The 15,511-nt window shown below is 40.4% G+C and overlaps 1 protein-coding gene and 1 long non-coding RNA gene across 7 annotated transcripts in view; both read left to right on the top strand.

Moving 5' to 3' along the window:
• LOC133209409 (uncharacterized) overlaps window positions 1-15,511 on the top strand; it is a 360,513-nt gene that overhangs the window by 143,984 nt on the left and 201,018 nt on the right. The gene's annotated exons all lie outside the window — the stretch shown is intronic.
• UBE2F (ubiquitin conjugating enzyme E2 F (putative)) overlaps window positions 1-15,511 on the top strand; it is a 117,651-nt gene that overhangs the window by 34,805 nt on the left and 67,335 nt on the right. For 4 of the 6 annotated variants that reach the window (XR_009724669.1, XM_061348073.1, XM_061348074.1 and 1 more), the window contains exons 7-8: window positions 2,220-2,277; window positions 15,327-15,359. Coding sequence is in view for 5 of the 6 variants with exons in the window: in XM_061348073.1 (XP_061204057.1) it covers window positions 2,220-2,277; window positions 15,327-15,359 (91 nt within the window). In the remaining variant the exon portion in view is untranslated. The remainder of the gene's footprint in view (window positions 1-2,219; window positions 2,278-15,326; window positions 15,360-15,511) is intronic. The other 2 variants (XM_061348075.1, XM_061348072.1) reach the window with 1 other exon arrangement.

Here is a 15,511-nt window from a genome sequence, read left to right as displayed (position 1 = left end):
CCTGGTGCAGCTTGAGGCCATTACATCTTGTCTTCTTGCTTGTTACCTGGGGGAAGAGACCAACCCCCACCTCACTACAGCCTCCTTTCAGGTAGCTGTAGAGAGCAATAAAGTCCTCCTGAGCCTTCTCTTCTCCAGACTAAGCACCCCCACTTCCCTCAGCTGTTCCTCGTCACACCTGTGCTCCAGACCCCTTACCAGCTCCGTTGCATACACTTGCTCACCAGCTTTAGTAGTTTGAAATGCTGCAGGAGTTGCACAGTTGGTTTATCCCTGTCTTGTCTTTTGCAAATTAATTCTCAGGCATCACAAGGGAAGCTTCGGAATGTTTATTCAACCTAAATAGTACTAGGTGAGCTTTACAGCACTCCTGTTGTATGAGATAGCAAAGTGCTGGAAATTTTAGAATGGTCACTTCAAGTAAAAAGGCTTTTCTGTCCATCTTGAAACAGTCTTGAAACTTTGGTGGAACAAGTGACTTGTGTGGTGTATGATGCAGGTTGTCAAAGGCAGCCTCTTGAAGCACTGAGTGGGTGAGAAACTCTGCTGGTTGTGCCATTTGAGAACTTCCTAGTAACCCAGGTCCTCTCTGGCAGTAGGACCCATTGATCATAGATCTTTCAGCAGAAGCTATGTGCAGATGCTTGTTCATCTACCAAACTAGTACGTAATGTGGTTTGTATGTTTCTGTTCATCTAGCCTTCATTCTGCTGTGTGTATGATGCTCTTAAGAGCAGGTCACCATTCAGAGAGCCCTCAGAGCGAACTGGCAGTTGTATCTAGGTGATCCCCATGCACAAGATGCAATTTCTCTAGACACCTTGTGCTGGAGAAAGGTTTTAAATAGAGGCTTAATGATCATTCTCAATCTTTAGGGAGAAGGAGGATGCTGCTCTAAAAATGCATCAGCACATGAGAAGTATTAGGTTTGCATATCTTCGTTGCTTTTCTGCCAGAGCTCTGAGAAGTGTGTCTCCTCTCAAGTCCTGGCTGCTGGAGATGTGCCCAGGGAGAGCTCTGACGCACAGAGGCGGGGAGGGTGTTAATGAGGCTTAGCTGTTGTGCTCAGGCACTTTGAGCTCCATCAGTGGAGATTTTCATCTTTTTATTGTGTGTTAACTTGATCCTCACTTTTAAGTTCACAGTAAGGTATATGAAGAGTCAAAGGGGAGTACTGGAGCACAATTTGATGAGGAGCAGACAGAAAGCAAGCTAAGAAGTCTCTACTTGCTCAAAACCTGAAAATCCTGTTTCTTGCCAGGTCAGGGTTCAGCAGCATTTTTGCTTTTACTTTTGTAATTCGTAGAAATACTGCAGCCACAAGATGTTGTTTTTCACATCCTTGAAATTAGGTTTGAGCTTCACTAGTGGTAGTGGCATATTTCATCTGTTCCAAAGCACAGAAATAAGATGAACAGCACAAGTTAAGGTGGAATGGTCTTGTTCAATATGATCATCCTGTTCCTAGCCTCCCTACATTGTAAAAGGACTAATGCTTATTTCCTTGGATTAAAAACTAGGCATATCCAATAAATAACTAGACAGAGAGGCCGTATGGTCCTGTCATCTACTGTATATAATATATGTTATCCTGCAAGCTGCTAAAGCCTAATAGTTTAAGACTATTGCACTTTAAACCTATTACTTCAATAGTAGAAGCTGCTGCTGGTGATGAATTTTTTGTGCTTTCCTACTTTGCTGTATGAGTTTTCTGGCTTAGATAACTTAGGAACAGAGAAGGAGGTGCTTAGGAAAAGATGCTTCCAGGAGTTTTCCAGACTTTCTCATTCAGATAATTACTTTTGTTTTCATAAACACAAGCAAGACTTCAGTTTGTTTCTCAGTTGTGCTCTGATCTCCAGTATTTTTACTTCCCGTAACTGCTGATGTTTGACCTGAAAGGTCCAGTAATAACTAACCAACTAAATACACCTCAATGATTTCAACTTGTAAATAGGTCAGCAGCTTCACTGGACTAAGTATGTAGAATACTATGCAGATCATGTAGAATTTCTACACTGTAATAGCACTATGTGGAATGTAATTCTAAGAAGACATAACAGTTCTTGTACTTTAAAATCCCAGTATCTAGATATACCACAAGAGGTAATTTTTGTGTTGCAGCTTCTTCTTAAGTTTTTAATGTTTTCTGAAAAGATTTCTGACAATGGTTGTTTATGCAGAAGTTGCAGTGTTTAATACATGTGTCTTTTTTCCAGTTTATTGAGAGAACATTCAATTGATGGCACAGGCTGGGCTCCAACTAGAACATTAAAGGTACTGTTTTTCTTTTAGATGCATACATCAAACTAGATGTATCTTATAAAATACTTTAATGGACTTGGAAAGAGACAGATAATGCGCTTTGCTCTAGAAACAGCTGAGGGGTTTGTCTTTCAGCAAGCATTGGCGATACTGAAACAAGTACAGTGCTAACTGATTACAGAAATGTTTGCTAGTTTTAGCATAACTGTGCACATACTGCTTTGACTGATAACAGGGTTTGCAGGTGACTCTGAGAAACCACGCTCAGTAAGGATGGTCTGCTTTTTTTTACCCAGGTGACAAATGTGAGAGCATGACATGAGCAGGGCTGACAGACAGTAATCCATAAGCCTTGTAATTTCCACTCTATAGATATTCGTGAAAAATCTCTTATAGGTCTTTTCCAACCTAAATGATTTGATGATTTCTCCCCTTCCCCTTATCCCCTTAGGTTCTGGGAGCTGGAAAAGTGGAAGCTGCATTTGGGAGAAATGCCATGTAGAACAGGATCAGGAGTGTAGTTACTGCACTGTCTGGAATTCTGTTTCATCCTTAGTGTTCAAAGCAGGGAACAGCACATCTGCACTTAGGTATTGCATAAAGCAGGACACTCTTGGCTAGTTTAGTCACTCCAGTAGGGAACTAACTGCCCTTCCTTGCCTGCAATGTCATTTTACCCAAGTCACTTAAATACAAGTGAAATGTGGCCTGCTGGTAGTTGTGCCAGTGTGGTTGCAGAATGACTTCAGAGATTGGTCCCACCACAGCTGGGCAGAGTTCAGTCATGGTTCTTATATGAAATACACTTGAGGAGGTGATCACAAAGGACATGTGCTTCAATGCAGCGACTGCTCTTGTCTTGCTGCAGGATGCCGTCAGTTGTCCATTTACTGTTCCATGACCTTCCTGCCAGAAGAGCATTGCAGAGCACAGAGCAGCAATAATCTCCCTTTTGCTTTTGCCAGGAAGCTTGCCAGAATTAGTTCTTAAAGAATATTAGCTGCATTAGGTGGTTGAAGGGTACACATCAGGTGTTTGTTTCTTTTCAAAAGGCAAATTGAAAATTAATTTTATTCTAATACTTGATTTCCTTTTTGGCACTATGAATGAGGTAAAACCTCTTCATGAGCATAAGACTTTCTGGAAAGTGACACGGGCTCCGTGTGTGTGTTGGTTTGTGGGTTTTCTTAAATCTGTTTTTATTTTATTATCTAATATGATTTTTGTTTTGCCCCTTATGTTTCTGCTTTCATATTGGGTTTAAGCTGACGGGGTGGTTCAGTTGACTAGTTCTGTGCCTGTCCTTGTATTTTGCTCCCAGAGAAAGTTTTTACACTACAAGTTTTAAGCTTTGGCATGAGAAATTCAGTACACCAGTACTGCAGCTGGACAAGAGTGTACATGTATTTTTTTTCTGCCTTCCTAGCTTTGTTCACTGTATCTTTCTGATAGAGATTAAAGTACTGCTGCACCTTAAGACTGTGGGTGGGAATAGCTGTTGATGTTACGTGTACTTCCTGTCCTCACTGATGATGGAAGATGTGATTAATCTTCACTTCCATTTTATTCTTTCATCAGTTTGCTAATTGCACATGATTAATTTTGTACATGAAACATCCTGGAATCTGAGCTACTACTTTCACCTTCAAAAAATCAAAGGGGAAAACTTCCACAACCCCAAACAAAAGAACCTGGGAACTTAGTCTGTGGGTATTGAAATAAAACATGTAAAACAGAAGAAGAGATAATAACTTTATAAAGAAAAAAAAAAAAAGGAATCCAATATCCCCCTTGTATTTTTTCTTTACCCATGGGCATTGAAGCACCACAACTACAAGTTCAGATTTTACAGCTTTAAGAAAAGCACCCCAAATTGCAGTTTTAATTTTTTTTTGTCTTGAGAGTCTCCATTTTAAATAAATATACAGTTTCAGTAAGTGTTCTCCTGCTTGTCAAGTTGTCACTTCATGTGACTTGAAGTGTCATCAAAAAAAGTAAGTACAACATGTTGCTCCTAACTTCCAACCTGCCTCTGTAGGAAAGCCATAGTTAGACTGTGTCTCTAGTACAAAAGAAGCTTAAACCCAAAAGAGCACAAATAGCCATTGGGGATGTTGGTAAGCTGCAAGTGCTATTCCACAAATAGTGTTTTTTTTGCTGAGGACACAAATTGTAATTAGATGGTAACTGGCATCTGAGGTGGTCTGGTTTTTGTTGAAGATGTTCTTCATCCATTCCAAGTGTGCTCTCTGAAAGGACTCTTAAATATGGGAAAGGTGAGTCTCGGTCAGAGCCAGGGTTCCTGATAGCCAGTTCATCAGGTGCTGTTCCAGATCTTTGGCTGGTTGCCACCAGCTTCATGCACGCATTCCTATGTGTTTTGAAGCTTGATCAGTCTCCAAGATTCCAGGCTACACGAACTGCTGAGATGGAAAATATGGAATTGTGCTGAGTTATCAACAGTATGGTCATGCAGTCAAGTTTCTTGTCAGTGTGCATTAATAACTGTAGTAGGTGGCAAACAAAAGCCTCGAGATGTGATTCAGGTTGTTTTTCTCTCTTAACACGCTGCCTGCACCCAGTCCTCTAGCCTTCATGAAACCTTTGTTTCCATCATTTATTGAACACCATGCTTTGGAGAACCTGCTTATCTCCACAAGTGGATTACAGTGTAAATTTGCACTGTAGCACTATGGATAGTTTCCGGTCTTAGCCAGTAATGGAATTGAAAGTCAGTATTTCATATTCAACTCATAAATAATATGAAGGCAGCCTGTTTTTTGGAGGAATAGTATCCAAACTTGCCCAATAAAACACTCTAAACCACTGCTGAAATGCTTAATTTGAAATTAGGGATGTCCTTGTAGTCTGTAACAAATTGGCAGGCATTACTTATGGCAGCTATTCTGAGTGCTTTAATAAAAACATTCAGATAGATAACACAGAAGGTTAAAGCCATGTGCACAAACCAGCTCTGCTGTATGCTACTGCATGCATTCATGCTAAGTGTTTCACCTTTTAAAAAGCTAATATTTGAGAAGTTCTGTATTGTCTCATCTTCTGTATCCATATTCTATGCAGCAGAGATTTTACCTGGAAAATAAACTGCTGTGACCTTCTTACCACTTTATTTAATATCGAATGGGTAAAAACTTGAAGAGGCTTTTAAATTATGCCTTTTAACTTTCTGAAATAAAAATTAAAATCTTTAAATACTCTGTAAAAATTATCTGTTAAAATTTTTTTTTAACAGTACAGAGAATTCTTAAAGGGTAGGAAAAAAAAGGTAATTCAGTTTTGCTTACTAGCATTTTGTTGGACTTGGTGTCATCTCATCCATGATTGAATTCTCTTTAAGTTACTAAGTGTTGGATAGTATCTTTTTTTTCCAGTTCTTCCTGCTGCTCAACACATTTCTATGGGCCACTGTGAAAAGCAGCCTGTGTACTTAGAGAAGGCAGTAAAGAATGTGTTCTCTCTGAATTCCTGTGTTAGATAGAATTTCATCAGGTTATGAAGAAAGTTGGGCTTTAATCCTGAAACAGATTATTGGTAGGTTAATGTTTTTAAACAATCTATATAGAATTCTTTAATTTATGTGATTGTAAACATTTTCTCTGTAGAAATATTCCAGGATCCTAAATGCTTAGGTAGCACTTTGTTCCACGGGTTATGTAAAAACTGGTGCAATGCTTTCTAACTGAACTTTGTGTAATCTTTTACTCATAGCTAGCTATGAGTTAGCAACAGGAGCTTATTTGCCTTTCGATCTCCGTCTTACGTTCTGCATCATTTTATTGCATATTTCTTTCCCTTCTAAAACAGTATGCATAAAGCTGAAGACTGTTGAAGTTATTTGGGACCTCTGTTCAGGCTGTCTGAACTTGCTTTTCTACTACTTTTAGCTTTGATGGTCAAAATTTAAGTTCTCCAGGCAGAAAGCAAACAGATGGATTTAATTCCATTCAGTTCTCAGATTTTTGTCACTGGAGATACCAGCTTTTAAGTGCCTAGTGTGAAATAGCTCTGTTGCTCTGATTCTCTGCTTCTTCCCCCTCAATAATTCCAATTGCAAACTCAAAAGTACTTCAGTAGCTCCTGTTAGTCCTCAGCATACATGTCCTTGTACCTTATTTGCCATGAGTATCATCTGACTGGGTAAGAGAGGACTCCTTAGTATTCATCAGCTTCCTCTCAAATGCTTGTTTGCACTTTGCTATAAAATTCTCTGGGGCGATTGATCCTAAAAAATAAAGGCAGAAGAGGGTGTGTGTACTGTGATTGCCTAATTGGTTCTAAAACTCAAACTGTTTCTTCTGCAATTATATCTAACAAACTACAACTGGAAATCAGTCAGTGACTGATTTATGAACCATAAAAACAATAAAAAACCCCACATTTGTGCAGCCCTGCTGGCTGGCTCTGGAGGGCTGAGCATAGCAATGTTAAAACCGGTAATACAAAAATGTATGATAAATGTTCACAGGGAGTATTTGGTCCTTTTTTTTTTTTGTTGGTTTTTTTTTGTAACCCTGTTCTAATAGAGCTACAGTTGGTCTCAGTTGCTTAGAGATTTATTTTCTGTAGGATTTTCGTGTTTACTGCTAAGGTGTATATGTATTTCAGTTCTTCACTGAGCTATTTTAAAGGGCTGGCTTTTATCATTTTTGTGTTACCTGCTGTCAGGAGAGACAGGGGCAGGAATGTCAAACATCAAGATAGTCTTAAACTTACGGCTATGCAGAAAGCTATTTATATCCACCTATAGGAAGACATTTTTTTGTGAGGAATTCCTTTCCCATAGCTTCAGATACTAGGTTAAAAAATACCTGTGCTATTAGGTTATCTAATCTAAAAATAATTCTCATTTACAATAAACTATTGCTATTTGGATTTTACCCATAAGAGGCTTGATATTTAGTTAGTATTTAATACTATTTGAGAAAATATGCCCTGTTTGCTGTTGTCTTCAGGCAGTTAAATTACTTTCTTTGAAATCGTGCAAATGTCAAACTGTAGTCTCTTGGAGAAATAAATCAGAGGGTCCAGACTTAATGTTTGCAGTTACCTTTATCTCAATGTTTAAGCATAAACCTGAGTAGTTTTGAAAGCTTCAGTATAAGCACAAAACTTTCATCCATCATCTTAATGAATGCTTGGTATCTGTTGTCAAAACTATATGTAATTAGTGCAGAGGAGTATTTCAGACAATTGTCACTGTCTTCAGGATGAAGGGAAGAAGTAAACCTGTATGTTCTGTGTCGTTCTCATTAATTCTACTGATGATACTTTTTTTTTCCCTCATCCATCATTATGGTAACATTGTTCTGCTATTGATTTATTCAAATCTCATTTTGGAATGGGTCTTTTATTATATGTAGAAATGTCAGAGCATGTGCTTGTAAAAACTGCCTTGCTGAATGGATTATGTTTGTCTCCCATATTAGTAAAATGAGAATGAGAAAGTAATTGAAAGAGCAAAGCTGAAGGCTTCGTGGCAGTGGCAAAGAGTGCAAATGCCAGCTAATACAGCACGGGAGGAGAAGTTACTGGGAAGCAAAGCATAGCTAGCAAGGGGTTTCTTGTTTTTTCATGAATTTTACAGCCATATCCTGGGATCTTCTTTGTCATGATCACCAAGTGTATGAAACTGAGCCCCTGAGAAATGGTGTGTGTGATCTCAAGGGAGAGATGGACTCTATGTCTTTTGCCAAAATGTAAGTAGTACTTAAGGGTGTATTAGGAGTTCCCAGGGGTTCAAAGACTTCTTTTTGATACGATTTGGAGGGTGGTGTTCTCTTTGTTGGTCCAGATCTCTATGTCCCTGCCTGGTGCTGGACCCCACATGATACGCATTTGCAGCAGGACAGCTGGCCTGACATTATCCAGCAGTTTAGTTCTCACACAGCACAACTGTTCTGATCCCATGGACAGTGGGGACAGGCAGAGATCCTGCTTCAAAATAGTGTTGACCCTCTGAACCCAATCAGAGCCTAGCCTTGGGGAAGTTCTCACCCATGAGGGCTTGGCTACCCATTGTGGCTCTGATCAGCACCAGGCACTAGGAAGAGCCTGTGTGAGTTGAGCCCCAAACAAGTTGTGGGGGAGATACAGTTGTTGCAGTCAGCTGGGTTTGTGAATGCCCTCAATCACAATTTAAATAGGTATTTTACATGTTGCAAGAGGCACAGCGTTACTACAAGGTACGTTTTGATGGTTCAAGCCTCCTTCTGTAAAGGAAGTAATCTAAAGAAAAGTGCAGTGCAAAAACCATATATTTCTTTGATGCCTTTGCTCTCTAAAGTGCTTAAAAATGTCCATTGCCACTGCCTTAATTCCTTTGCTGTTCTTCTCCACCTCTATAAATTGAATAAGCAGCAGACAAAACCACCTTCGGATGCAGTATATAAGCCACCAAATACAGTCTTCCATGTGGATGTGACAGTATTCTGGTTTTGTTAAAATACGCTTCAGGAAAATTTTCTGCAAGGATATATTGTGTTGTATTTTGATTTTATAAATTAGCTTTATCAGCTTTGTAAGAAGAGATTTATTCCCTACTCCATAAATGCCCAGACTGATGAAAGTACTTAAACCAATGTATTGTCATAACCTCTGCTTCATAAAATGTTTAAAAACACCTTTTTCTTTTGAATATCTTATAGCAAATCTTTGTTTTAAATACAGTAGCTGTTATTACTAGCATGATTTTAAAGAGTGACTCAGCAGAACAGTGTGGTACATTAGTAGGTCTAATTAAACCCTGCTTGTTTTCCCCAAATTGTTGATTTCTTGAATGTGCAGTTTGTGTCAGTTTTAATCACTTCAGTATACTGGTCTCCAGGGGGCGATGCTTTAGTGTTCCCAGGGCTGGAGTATGGAAGCTGTAGCAGAATTCCCCAGGGAACAATTTGTAAACTATTATCTCCTTGCTCTGAAGTAACCTTGGGGACAAATGTCAAGGAGTCAGTGACAAAAGTAAAGGATTTTAGACAAGTGCTCCTGCATACTTGGCAATTCACAACTGTCTTGGTCTCTGGGAGAGGAACAGACTGGAATTGTTCCTGGTTTCTTCCTGCTAGTATATTTGAGCACAGAAGAAAACGTTTTCCAGCCTTCCTCCTTTTTTGTGTTTGCTAACTGGAGCAGTTCATGCCGTTTAAACTGCCCAAATGCCTTTAAGTAAGCTACTGTTGTGTTTGGGTGGAAAGCATGAGCAGGAATTGCAGGCACATGAGAAGTGAGATGGCCTTTGTGATTGATTCAAAAAAGCTGATGTCATCATGATCTTACTCCAGATGGAAATGGTGTTTTACCTGCTACAGGAATTTTGCAGGGTACTGGAGCAGTGTTGCATGCAAGATTGGAGAGGAATGGGAAATATGAAAGAGCATTTTAATTGGTAGAATCCTGTTTAGGAGGGAAGCAGGTTTTTTGTAAGCTCAAAACTGCCTACTGTTTCTGGCATGTAAACATAGTGGGGTTTTTAACCCCATGGGCCAGTGATAAGTTTTGTGTGGTCAGTTACACTGTAGTAGTTACAGACAGGCAGTTAGTCTTAGAATGGTTTGAATTCAAAAGTGTCTTCCACAGCTCATCTAGAGCAACCCCCTGCAATGAGCAGGGACATCTTTAATTAGATCAAGTTGCCCATAATCACATCCAGCCTGGCCTGGAATGTCTCCAGGGATGGGGCATCCACCACCTCTCTGGGCAACCTGTGCCAGTGTTTTACCAGCCTCATTATAAAGAATTTTTTTCTCACATCCAGCCTGAATCTCCCCTCTTTTAGTTTAAAGCCATCATCCTCATCCTGTTGCATCAGGCCCTAATGAAAAGTCTCTCCCCATCTTTCTTATAGGCCCTTTTACGAACTGAAAGGCCACAACAAGGCCTTCCTGGAGTCTTCTCCAGACTGACCAACCCCCCCAACTCTTAAGCCTGTCTCCATAGCAGAGGTGCTCCAGCCCTCCGAACATTTCTGTGGCCCTTCTCTGGACCCTCTCCAACAGGTCCATGTCTTTCCTATACTGAAGACTCCAGAGCTGGATGCAGGATGGCAGTGGAGGTCTCACCAGAGCAGAACAGAAGGGCAGAATCGCCTCCACTGACCTGCTGGCCAAGCTCCTTTGAATGCAGCCCAAGGCAGGGTTTGCCTTGTGGGCCTCAAGCACACATAGTCAAAGAGGGAAGGTTGAGATGGTGGTAGAGGGCTGTTGAGGAGACAGAAAGAGAAGCCCAGCAGAGCCAGGGGAAGGTGGGGCTGGGTGGGATGAAGGGTGCTTAATTTTTCTGGGCTGCAGTGAATACAGAAGGAAGCTGGGCTTGTTTGTAGAAGAAAACAGAAGAAGGTGAATGGAAATGGAAAGCCATCTTGAGCTGGGGCAGCAGAGAGCTGCCTCAGGAGACAGCCATGCACTTTCAGCGTGCTGAGTTTTTGTGTGCAATTTCAAGCCCTTTGTACGTCACAGTTTGGAAGAGTTTGGCACTTGTTTCACTGCAGCTACTGCTTCAGTGTGTAAAAAAAACAACAAACACCACAACCAAAAACCAAACAACAAACAACCCCAAAAAACACTACGACCCCACCCCCCCCCAAAAAAAATCAACTACAAACCCCCAAACTAAAACCAACAAAAAATCACCACTTGCTTCAACCATCTGCTTCTGTGACTGCTGTTCTTTCCATTGATCTGAAAGCATTAAATTATATATAAAAATGGTTTAGCAGTGAGCTTTAATCAGTCTGTTAGATCAGAAATTCTCCTTGGGTCTTTAAAGAAGTTTCTTTGATTGGAGTTTAATTAGTGGCTTTTGTCTGACTTGTTTGGTGCCTGAATTAGTGTATTAAATATACTTTGCCTGCTAAAGGGAAATTTTAATTTACAAACATTGGCAAGCACAGCTCACCACTTGTCTGTGTCATGGTTTCAATGGCATGGCTTTTGAGAAGTGATTGTGAGAACTGCCACTTGCAAAGATTTGGTGACTGTCTGAATTAGGGACTCTGACAACTACAGTGCTTTGAGATACCCCAACCTCAGGAGAGGCCACTTCAGAAGCTGTAATTGTGATTTTGACTGAACTGTAAATATTGCCTGAATGGCAGTTTTGGGTGGGTTTTTTTTCCTCATTTAGCCATAAATAAATCTGCAGGCAGGGCTTTAATGCAGCTTTTTGCTCTAGTGCAACACAAAACTACTCAAGAATGAAACAAGGCGATTATAAAGGGTTATTTATAACAGCCTGTTGATGATCTGACTTGTGTTGAAATCCCCATGCTTGAGCTCCAAATGGTGGCTCTGCCATTGAGCAGGGTGCGTTTTCTTCTTTATACCTTCTTCCACTTGCCCGCTATGGATTTAACCAGGTACTGTTCTGCTTGGGAACATTGTCTCATTAGCTCAGGTATCATACTTGAATTCCTGAACTAACATAATAGATGTGAGTCAAACACACTTGCATACCGAAGACCTGCAGTTCGCTCACAAAGGTATCCAATCATGTGGGTGATGTCTGTGCTGATGCAAAGCCGCCAGGAGACCAGGACCTGCCTGGGCACAAGTGGAGCAGAAACCAGATGTAGCAGTTTGGGGAATTCCGCAGCCTTTTCTGCAGGGTCCATCCTGAGCAGACCATGCTGTGCTGCTTTGTTATAAGCCACACATGAGTTTCTCAGTTTTGCTCTGAGGTTATTCCTAAGTATTTGTGCTCTAGAAGCTTGACGTTAAGCATGTGGAAGAAAGTAGGCAAAACGAAGCATAGTAAAGGAAGCAGCCTCATCAAGTATTTGGCCTAGGTACAGACAGATCACTATGTGTGGTTCTCCTTTGAAGTAGCTTCTCATTGAAGTGGAGCAGCATAAAGGTGTGTATCAGTAACATTTGAAGGCAACATATGCCCTGCTCATATGTGTGTAGATAACCTTTAAACTTCTACTTAGAGTTAACTTCCTGTTTTCAGAGTGTTTAGGCCAGAAGTTCAGTAAATGTTGCAAAGGATGATGCTTTATTCCATTAAAAGAAAACAGAAGCTTTTGAACAGTTATATCTGACAAGGGTCTTCAGTGGCCTGCAAATCCTTTTAGTTTGCCAAGGAAATGCAAAGCAAGCATTGACGCAAGGTTTATCTGCATACAACAAGCAGCTCTGCTGAAGTCAGTAACTCAAAGTGATTGTTTTTGCAGTGCATCAGTGTCAAGTTTTCAGATATGAAATACTTGCTTCACTGTTGTTCATCTGTTCCATCCCACTTCCCTTTCTTAATATCCTAGATTTAAATCCAGGCTAGCCTCAAACTCATTGCAAAAAGTATTGCCCTCTGGTGTAGTAACTTAGCATAATTTTTTATAGAACCATGCAGGAGTATAAAATGAATCCCAACAAATCATAAAACCTGAATAGGTGGAAACATCAGAAACAATATTAAGAATCTCACACATATGTTATTCAATAATGATAATTCTTTTATGCTTTTTAGTGTCTCAAATGACTGGAAATGTACAGCACTGAAAACTCACAGCCTTACAGAGGTTTCCACTGGAGTTTTTTTGTGGTGGTGTTTTGGGGCGTTTTTTGGAGAGGTGGTGATGTGCACAAAGCCAGCCCCAGTGAATCAAGTGTCCCAAAGTCGTAAAACCAGGGTTCAGCAAATACCAGTTTTGGAAGGATTTAGGTAAACTTCAAAAGCGGGTGTTTAAGCAATGGAAAAATAACCTACATTTTTATTTTTAGTTGCAACACTTGTGTATGGCTCAACACTGCCTGTATTGGAGCAGAAGCTGTTTTGTCTGGATTGACAATCCCCAACTATCGTGACTCTGGGAGGCTGGAGCTTCAGGACTGTTCAGTGTAAAGAAAAGCTGAGCTCTTCAGAATCACTGTGCCTGGGTTGCTCCTCCGTTTGTTTCTTTTTAGCTCTGCTGATAAGTGGTTGAAGAGTTGTGAACAGTTTGCAGCTCTGTTTTGGCATTCAGGCAGGACTTACAAATGGACAGACCTTAGCGTGCAAGTGTGAGCTCCTTGTATCTCTTCAGGATGTTTTTTAATGCTTAGTATTGTAATTCTGCATCATATTCTCCAGTTAGAGTGTGCTGTCATGTGGTGTAGATGAAAGGTGATCCTTAAAAAGTTAATTGATTCCTGAAGAATTTATTCAAGTGGGAGAAAGCAGATTATCATGCTTTAGTGCCCCATTATCAAAGGTTGTGGGAAATACTTAGTGGGTTAAAATTAGACACAAGGAATTCTTAACACCCCCAAGACATTCCCTCTGCTTCCCTGGAGGACAATACAGCCTTTGAAGGCAGCAGTGGAAGGGGCAGAGCGTCCTCTGGAGCAGAGTGACTGGCTGGAGACAGATTCAGTCTCAGCCATCCCTGGTTACACACCCTGCATCAGTCAGTCCTCAGGCTGCATCCATGCCAGGGGCAGCATCCATGGGGAACTGGAGCAGACCCTGGGAGCGGTGACACCATAGCAGCCTGTGCTGTGTTCCTCACAAACCTGAATACTGGAGAGTGAAGTCAAAACTCAGACCTTCATGCCTGTTCCTACTCTTTAGGCTTTCCACACCACTGAAATTCTCCTTTAATCACTGACTGTGGCTTATTTTTCCCCTGGCACAACTATACTGTACAAATAATTTATCCCCAGAATTGCTTAATACAGGTTTCCTTAATTCCAAGTTTTGCTGACCTTTCTCAGTTTCTGTGACCATAGTTTTAGTTGAACAAGCACAGAATTTAAACTTTTGCTTTCATCTCCTGCTTGAAATAGCCCAGCCACGCCAGGTCAGATGAGACTTTGAGCTACTTGGTCTAGTGGAAGTTGTCCCTGCCCATGGCAGGGGGTTGGAACTGGAAGGGCTTTAAGGTCCCTTCCAACCCAAACCATTCTATGATTCTGTATCATGTATTTTTCATTAGGATGTAATTGGATAGTGGCCTTAAATCATACAGATTTCTGTGGTCCACCACTCTTAAGTAGAGAGCCCTGAATGGGAAATGAGCTGAAATATGCTTGTTTATTGAACTTCTTTGCTGTGGTGAGGAAAGTTTTTACTTTGAGTCTTTATTTTCATTGTAAAAGGTACATTTTAGCCATGAATCAGTTGCATGCAGTGTTTGTCCCACTAGTGGAAATGGGTCAGTGTGAATTTCATGATCAGGCAATCGAGTGCTAGCAGACTGTAAGGGCAGGAGGTGCAGTGCTGATCTTACGTGTCTGGTAGGTGGGAGCTCCAGACAAGAGCCCAGACTTCAGTGGGATGTTGGAGTAGATTAGTTTGGTTATGTTGCTACTAAAGAAAATAATATTTTCTCCAGGTAGAAAAACTTATCCTCAGAATGATCCTTTTAGGTCTCTTTCTGTAATATTTGGATCTTGTGCGTTTTCTTAGCCTTTGAAGGTTGTAAATGGGGGATGTGGACTATGAGGCCAGTGGTAGTAGACCCTCTAAATAAGCTGTGTTTGATGACACAATTTGGAGGCAGATTACTCTGAAGCTTCCTTTTTTGCAGGAATTGCAAACCCTCTTTATTCAGCTGTGTTTAAATAAATGCTTGAAGGCAGTAAAATGATTTGAGACATATGCTCATGTAAGAACAACATTTCTCTATGCTCAGACTATGCCTGAATCTCTTTTCTCTAATATTTTGACAGTTTCATATACTTGTCTAACACAGTCTTAATTTCTGGATTTTAAGAACGGATTGCTGAATTAGGTTTTATACCCACCCTTTGAACTAAGCAGTGCTGTATTCAGTTGGTGTCATATACTAAGGTATCATTCTTCTCCTTGAGTAGAGAAGCAGTAAGTATAAGGCTCCTATACACACTGAAACATCTGAACTTTTGAGTATGTTTTATGGACGCTTCTGAATATGGAGCATCCATGAAATGGGAAAGCTTTTCCAGTATTTTGACTTAAATTAGTAAAGCATTACCCTTAATCTACATTTGATTTCCAGTAATTTCATGGGTTAATAGAAAAATAAAGTATGTGTATGTGATCAAAACACCTGACTTGCATGCCTAACCGACTCTGCTTTTCCTTTGCAGGATGTTGTCTGGGGGTTAAACTCATTATTTACTGTAAGTAAATGACTATTTTTCATATCTACTTTCTTTTTCCCTGTCTGGTTTGGTTTCAGCATCACCCAATATGAACCCTGTCTGTTCCCACTGAAACTGAAGGTTGTTATTTCCTTTGGCTTCAGTGGGTCTTGTGCAAGTATGAAATCAGT

This window comes from Neopsephotus bourkii, unplaced genomic scaffold (genome assembly GCF_033783945.1).
Source record: "Neopsephotus bourkii isolate Nb327-2 ecotype Australia unplaced genomic scaffold, CSIRO-AGI_Nbou_v1 NB_335, whole genome shotgun sequence".
NCBI lineage: Eukaryota > Metazoa > Chordata > Aves > Psittaciformes > Psittacidae > Neopsephotus > Neopsephotus bourkii.
Note: the sequence above shows the minus strand (reverse complement) of the source record. Positions and strands in the feature narration are given on the sequence as shown.